Here is a 7,892-nt window from a genome sequence, read left to right as displayed (position 1 = left end):
TAACATGTGTGTGTGCTCTCTTTGTGCTCTCTTGTGTGTGATCAGAATCAAAATGTGCTCTCTTTCGGGGGATCAGCGATGTAAAATTGGATCGTTAATTATGGTAGCGTTAATTATCGGCTTATTATGAAAATCTCCTGTGATAATTCAACGTCATAAAATATTGTTCTCCAAACAACTGTGGCAAATCAATGGATTCTCATCGTTCCCCTGCTGCTGTATATCTGTTACAATACATTGCAAAGCCTGTGATTGTAAAATTAAGAAAACCGAGCAAACTTTGGGGTTTTGCGACGCTTCGATATAAAGGTGCCAAGTATTACGTTATGACATTTATGGCACCAATATGCTCTTCAGCATCTATATCAACGAATTGCTGAAATTTTGCGATTTCCATGATTTTGTTGGACTTGTACGTAATGGTTAAAAAAGTGTATTAAACCAATCAGAGGTCAGCATGGCCGGTGTTGTTTATCCAATTCCCACAAACTAATTGGTCCTAACCCCATACAAGGATACTTTTTTCCAATTGCGGCTTGCTTTATTGGCCTTAACCCCAGTGTTCACTCAGAGAAACGTTTTTCCATATTCAAATGGTCTTAACCCTAACCCTACGTAATTTTTTCCAGATAAGAGGTAAATTTTGTCAGATAGGAAGGAAGCAATTTTCCTCTAAACGTGGCCCTAAATAACTTTTTCTAATTACAACACACTCCAAAGGTCAGATTGCCAAAAATTTTTAGTGTTTAAAAATGTATAAGTACTACGCTATCAAAATCGAAAATTGAATATTTAACGAACGAAAAGAAGACGAAACAAAATGAAATTATTAAATAAAATTCACATTCCAAAAATTATTCATTCTCCTTTTCCCGTCTTTGTGCCGATCTTATAAACTCCGCCACCCGATCCTGCAATTGCTCTGCGGATTTCGTGGCGCACAAAGACAGGGCGCCCTGTTCTAAAGCAGCCCTTGCCTCACCTATAAAGATCCTTTTTTGCTTCTTAATTTCTTCGCTAAAATATCTCATAACTTCTTCACTCTGTTCTTTTGTGAATTGTTTATGACTTTTCTGAAACATCCAATAGCAAAATATAGTTAATACCAGTTAGTGTCTTACTTAATAACATGCAAAGCTCCAGTTACTTTGCTACTTACATATGTTTTCGCTGCGGTTGTGAGAACTGGTGTTTATACAACTCGCATTACTCCAGTGGCGTCTTCTTCGGGAGACGCTACTTCTCTATTGGGGGAATGATCGCCATGATCAGGGCTGGCTGCGTCTTCCGGAGGAAAACACGAAGAACTTTCCCCTTCATTTCGCTTTTCAGCTTCGTTTTCGGCATCCTTTTCGGTATCACGACCCTAAAACACAATAATTTACAGTGGTTCCAGTTCAACATTTTTGGGACACACAAAGCAATTATTTCGTTGAGGCTGCAATCTTACATAAAGTGATTGTATGGCTTCAAAAGCGACGACTGACTCATCGCATTGTAGTGTGTTGATGTAGTGTGCCTCTTGTGTTGATGGCAGATGCGCCATATGGCCTGCCACCATTTCCCTTTGTTGGGGGTTTTTAGCGCGGATCTGCAAAATAGTATGTGCCTTATCATACTGCAAACACTCAGCAGAATATAGAAAACAGTTGCACATACTACAGTAGATGAGGAAAGCAAACCTGTGTGGCCGTGCATTTCCGCACCATGGTTGCCGTCGGATTGCGGGCCTTCGGAACTGCAACACTGCAGACCCGCTGCAGTGCTTTGGCGTCGTGGGAGCTTGTCCATTGCTCCCCACGTCACTCAAACAAACTTCTGGCCTGGTGCCAGACGAATGAATGAAAAAAGTGCTACTTTCACCGGCGGTCTAACCACGATTTGTGGTGGCCCGCTGGTAAGACCAGTTTTATGATGTATAACCTGTTAAAACTTTAAGTATTTATCAATCACTTACAAACTGGAAAGCCAACAATGTGACCAGCAATACGTACCCGTATGAGGTAAAGTCCCTTTTTACTTTTTTCCGCCTCCTTGGCCTCTTCTGCTAGCATGCTCCTTACTGCACTAGGCCGCTGTGCATTTTCAAACGTTAATATGGTGAACAGCAGTTCGCCATATCCCCGCATGCGTTCGGTTCCTGGATTTTCAGCCATGACTGTAGAGTGTAGATAATGGAAAACGCTTTATTGTGAACAGAAAACATCATAAGGTTTTGCTTCTTACCACTTACGTTGCAAGTCCCTTAAGCACTTTAATGTATAGCGCGACTCCAGCACTCTGTCTAATTATTCCGTGCGTAACGCATTCCTGCGGTCGCTCCGTCACACCGTAAACAGATTTCCTTCTGTCATGCGGAAGAGGAGCTCCTCGCGGGTCTTCACTTCCTCCTCGAGCTCGACGATTTTTCTTTCTCATCTCCTCGTTGTCGACCTGGAGATGAACATGCATATAAGCAACACTAAGATTTAACACTTCAGCTTCCACCTGGAGTTGAGGTCTTTGCAAAAGCCGCACGATAACCAGTCCGGGCCAGGTGCCGAGCCTATACCCCCTGGGGTAGTGATCAGTGCTTCGTTCAATGAGGACACGTCAACGTTCCTTCGACAGCGGTGACCTCGGTTTCACTGAGTCATCGCACCGTGGTTAAATCGGCGACAAGTCGACGACGCTTCTTCCAGGCACTCCAAACGGGTGGCTGACCGATATGACTTGGAGCGACTCTGAACCGAGCCGGTTTCCTCACTTAAAGATTTATCGGGAGACAATCGGCGGGAGGATTGCGCGACTTCATTTTTGCGTAACTCACAAATTGAGATTTCTCGCAATTCAATTCAAGGCCCACTTTAGGCCTCTCAATTGCATGGTAGAGACAAAATATGTGAGTTCATTAGTGCCACCTATTTCACTGTGTTTTTGAATGCGTTCGGTTCCTGGATTTTCAGCCATGACTGTAGAGCAGGCATGCACAACATACGGCCCGCGGGCCGCATGCGGGCCGCGAAACCTTTTCATGCGGCCCGCGAGATATTCCGTGATTTCGCTCATTCAGGCATTTTCTCCACGGTTACAGTTACATAATCAACGAATCCTATGCTTTACCGCCGCTAAGCGTTAAAAACAACTAGATACTGTAGTGCGAGAGGCAACCGTCTCTTAATGACAGTAACCATCTTCTCAACGATATCTCTTATTCAACGGTTAATCGGTCACATTATATAAAGTAGGCTACACGTTAGTTACAACAACGTTAGCACGCGGCCCGCGAAAAATATTTTTTCGCTAAAACGGCCCGTGTACTGTTTTGAGTTGTGCATGCCTGCTGTAGAGTGTAGATAATGGAAAACGCTTTATTGTAAACAGCAAACATCATAAGGTTTTGCTTCTTACCACTTACGTTGCAAGTCCCTTAAGCACTTTAATGCATAGCGCGACTCGAGCACTCTGTTTACTTCTTCCGTGCGTACCGCATTCCTGCGGTCGCGTTCCTTGATTTCGTGCCGTCTACAAACAATTTTGGCAACATCAAAATTTGAATGAAACCTTAAACATACTAAAAACGTACCGCTGCTGGATGCTTCGCTGCTAAAACTCATTCCACTGCTTCACTCGAAGTAGTGAAGCCTGAAATTCTAAGTTGGCACGCTTCGGGACGTTTTAGCTTCACAAACTTCAAAAAGGCAACAACCGCCGCGTTATGAGCAATAAACGTGGACGGCTTGCACTTTCTTCCAGTACCTACAAATGTCGTATGTAATAAACGCAACAAACCACATATAAAACAAGATTTACGCAAATACTTACTTTGATGTGTTTCGCCTGGTATATGTCTAAATTGAATGTGTCAAGGTGTGCAACTATTCTTTCCACAATTGCCATTTGTTTCTCCGCGTCATCTATTCGTTTCCCTCCACCGTCAATGCCATGAAGATACGCGGAGAAACTTTGGAGAGTGTGTGGGGTCATCAGGATTAGAATGTAAAGTTCCTTATTAATTGCAGAAGCGAAAAATGTAGATATGCGCATTTTTAATGTAAAAAGTGTCCGTAAGTTCCACTAAAATTTTGGCCAGCTATGTATGAATGGAAGAGAATTTAAAATATTTTCAGCTTATGGATGCTGCGTTTAACTTTTAAGTGTAAAAAAACACAAAAACCAAACATGTCCAAACCAACGAAATAACGGTGGTAGTAATTTTTGTAGAGTGTGTGGAGTCATGAATTCAAACATCAGCCGGCATGTTAAAGATCTTCACCAGCAGACATACAAAGGGGAGGGGGAATTTGAATGTCCAATTTGCCGGAGTCGTTTTGTTTCTCGTCTTGGCCTTGTGAGACACCTTCGTGGCAATCGTCACGCTGGTGAACCCGAGGCCAAGGCGATGGCTCGGTCTTTAGATCGCCGAAGGAAAAGCCTCCCAATCGTAAGTTTAGGTAAATACATACAGTGCAAACTGACTGTGCAGTTGAAACAACTTATGCATTGATTTACGTAATTGCTACTTTGTACAGCAGGAGAGTCCCTCCCCCTTCAATTGGGAGGAGATTCTGAACGATTTCTGTGAGTTTTTAAAGGGGCATGATGGAGGCGCACACGAGGAGAGTATGGCGAGGGACAAGGTTCATTTGATCAGAAATATTATAAAAGATTGTGAATTTGGGGATTTACAATCTTTTACTATTGAAGCTTACAAACAAAAACACGTGCAGGTTAGAACCTCATGTCAATTTCGATTCGTTACATACAATATTCTTTGGTTATACAATAGATAGAACCTACTATGTAATATACTCCTAGAATGTATATATACAAAGTCTTAGCAAATTTAGTTGTATTTAAAAATAGAAGTAGACCATCTTGCTTTATTTTAGAAATTACAAAATGAAAAAAAAACACCAGCGACATTTATTTCACATTCCAACGCCATGACCAGCTTTTTAAACTTCGCCATACTGAGGAAACTACCGTTGTCATTCAATGTGGGGGAGGCTGATAGCTGATAGCACAGATAGCGTTATTTTTGTGGCCGTTGGCGTTGGTATAGCAAATAAAGCTAATCCGCCTTATACGGTCGTTTTGTTTTTCTGAGCGGTTTTCAAAAATCCAGTTCCAAATCAATAGATATAATTTTGACACACTGTAGAGCGTTGGGCAAATTGAAGCCATCGTCCTAATAACAATACATGATTCATGAGTGTACCCGAAGAACCTGATAGTATGAGGTCAAACAACCAAGATTTGATCGAGGTAAAATGCAGGGCTTTGGAGCCGGAGCCTGGAGCCCCGGAGCCGTGCATTTTCAACGGAGCTGGAGCCGGAGCTCTACTTGAAATTCAACTGGAGCTGGAGCAGGAGCTGGAGCCAGTTGTTTGAAAAATAGCTCCGGCTCCGATGTATTTCATAAGATGCTATGCTACTAGCCTACTATTATACGCTGAATTCGCATAATTTAAAAGCAACCTTTCACAAAATCAAGAATTGTTGCCTCTTTAGCGCCACCCTTTCTAACTAACTCAGGTTGCTGGAGATTTGACAGCAGAGGCTAGCAGAGCAGTCACATGTTCGTAGCTGCTACCAATGGTACTGCCTACTGACTGACTGATTTTATAGTTTTCACTCAGGTATTTAGATTGAAAGTACCGTAGTTCCTTTAGCCAGTGATGCAGCAGGAAAATTGTGGATATTACCTTTGTTTAGTTTATCGAACTTTAGTTTATGCTAATCCATCCTTTTAGGGCACTAAAAGATCTTAATTCTGTACTAACGATATGAGTAATAACAGCCAGAAATCTTCCGTTGTCAATTATTTTGAGAGAGTGGATGGGGAGGGTTATATTTGTCAAATTGAAAAAAATGAAGAAATTTGTGGAGCCAAATTAGGATTAAAAATGTTCAATTTGAAACGTCACATAGAACGGCATCACCCTGATATTTTCAAAACTGTTCTTGAAGAAGATCAACCAAAGAACAAAGAAGATATTCAAGACAGCAGCACAAGTAAACAACAAATGCTTTCGCAATACTTCCACAGTGAAAAAATTAATGTGTCAATGACAAAAGAAAAATTCAAACGACATCTTATTCAATTGGTTGTGGATAATGGTGTAGCTCTTACACTCTTCTCTTCACCGGCATTTGTAGGTTTGCATGGAGAAATGGCTGAAAAATTTGGTGTTTCACTATCAAGTATAAGAAATATGATTCTATGTGAAGCTGAGAAACAGAAAAAAAAATTAAAAGAGGATTTAAGAGATAAATTTTTGTTTTTGAAACTGGATGCATGCACAAGACACAGAATAAACTATTTTGCAGTAAATGCTCAGTTTGTTGACTCTAAAAATGAAGTGAGCATCTTTACATTGGCAGTAAAAGACACAGAGAACCAACACTCTAGCGATTTTATCAAAAAGATGGTTGAAGATGTTCTCAATGACTTTGACATATCCAAGCAACAAGTACTGGCAATAGTAACCGACAATGCTTCCAACATGACTCTGGTAGTTAAGAAATTGGCTGAAGACTGTTTTGTTGATGAAAATGAAGATGATGTTGAAGTAGAGGGCATCCCAACTTTAGATGAAATAAGTACGTTGGCTTTTGCATACCATTCAGAGTTTAAAAATATGTCGCATATGCGATGTGCTGCCCATACATTGCAGCTTGCAATCCGTGATGGGTTAAAAGTGAGACATGTTGCTTCACTGATCAGCAAAATTCGCCAGGTTGTGATTGCTGCAAGAACTCCGAAAATTGATGCAATTTTAAAGAGAAAAACCAATAAAGGGGCTATTAATGACCAAGCTACAAGGTGGGGTAGTACATACCTTATGCTTGAACGCCTTCTTGAACTGAAACCTGTCTTGGCAGACATTGTACATCCACATGTATCAATGTCTGATGGTCAATGGTACGAAGTAAAACAGCTGAAAGAGTTGCTTCGCCATCCTTTTGTCACAACGAAAAAACTGCAGGCTTCCGACTTGACACCAGGGTCATTTTTCAAAGAATGGAAAAAACTACTTTTCCAGTTTTCTCAAATTGGTGGCAATTTGGCTGATGCCATAAGAACATCCATGGAGCGTCGTGAGCAGGCGCTTTTCGCCAATGATGTACTGCTGGCAGCAGTATATGTTGACCCGATGTACAGGGTACTATTGAATGATGAGCAACATTCAAAAGGGAAAGCTACTTTACTCGAAATTGCTCTGTCTATGAAGGATCATGAAGAAGGGAGATTAGGTAAAAATCTGTCACAAGGTGGAAATCAAACCAACGTGGGAGAATCAGCAAACTTTTCACCCACCTCAGAAGATGAGGACTTTGAAAAAATTCTAGATCGGCAAGCAAAACGTCGCAAAACTGCAGCAGAAGCTACAGATGGAAGTGCACTTCGTAGGTATAAAATGGACTTTACCAATGCATTATCAAATATGGAAAATATTGATAGGTCCTCGAAAGTGGCTGTCATGGATGCAATTTCCATGTACCCAGATATTCTGCAAAAAGTGGCGTACTCAGTTACAGCTTTGCCACCAACACAAGTGAGTGTGGAAAGACTTTTCTCCGCATTGCGCATCATTCGCTCTGATTTAAGATGCTCGATGAAAGAAGACTTGACAGAGGCAATATTATTTCTTCGCACGAATGGTTTTTGAGCTGCTTTGTTCAGAAATAAATGTTTTGTGTTCATTGATTGTGTTGTTTTGTTTGTGATTATTTTGAAACGCTAGATATTCCTGATTGAGGGTTCATCCTTAAAACTCAGTTTTTGACGTAATGGAGCCGGAGCAGTGGTATTAATGAGCTCCGGAGCTGGAGCTAATTTATAATAAAAGAGGGCTCCGGAGCTGGAGCCGGAGCAATTTAATATTTATGCCTGCTCCAAAGCCCTG

General features: G+C 41.3%; 1 protein-coding gene across 2 annotated transcripts; it reads right to left on the bottom strand.

Moving 5' to 3' along the window:
* Positions 1–771: 771 nt before the first annotated feature.
* LOC143453514 (uncharacterized) lies at positions 772–5,367 on the bottom strand. Of its 2 annotated transcripts, none has more exons than XM_076954872.1 (9): positions 3,805–5,367; positions 3,566–3,738; positions 3,391–3,504; positions 2,234–2,433; positions 1,995–2,158; positions 1,683–1,923; positions 1,451–1,591; positions 1,148–1,366; positions 772–1,073 (listed from the first exon to the last, which is right to left on the bottom strand). In XM_076954872.1, exons 6-8 carry the CDS (start codon positions 1,707–1,709, stop codon positions 1,193–1,195), a joined length of 342 nt encoding a protein of 113 aa, XP_076810987.1. In that variant the 5' UTR covers positions 1,710–1,923; positions 1,995–2,158; positions 2,234–2,433; positions 3,391–3,504; positions 3,566–3,738; positions 3,805–5,367; the 3' UTR covers positions 772–1,073; positions 1,148–1,192. The 2 variants fall into 2 exon arrangements, with proteins under 2 accessions (XP_076810987.1, XP_076810986.1); XM_076954871.1 differs by having other exon boundaries at positions 1,160–1,366; positions 3,805–5,366.
* Between the last annotated feature and the right edge of the window lie 2,525 nt (positions 5,368–7,892).

Source organism: Clavelina lepadiformis, chromosome 4 (genome assembly GCF_947623445.1).
Source record: "Clavelina lepadiformis chromosome 4, kaClaLepa1.1, whole genome shotgun sequence".
Classification (NCBI taxonomy): domain Eukaryota; kingdom Metazoa; phylum Chordata; class Ascidiacea; order Aplousobranchia; family Clavelinidae; genus Clavelina; species Clavelina lepadiformis.
The sequence above is the reverse complement of the archived record's forward strand: the minus strand, read 5'-3'. Positions and strand labels throughout refer to the sequence as shown.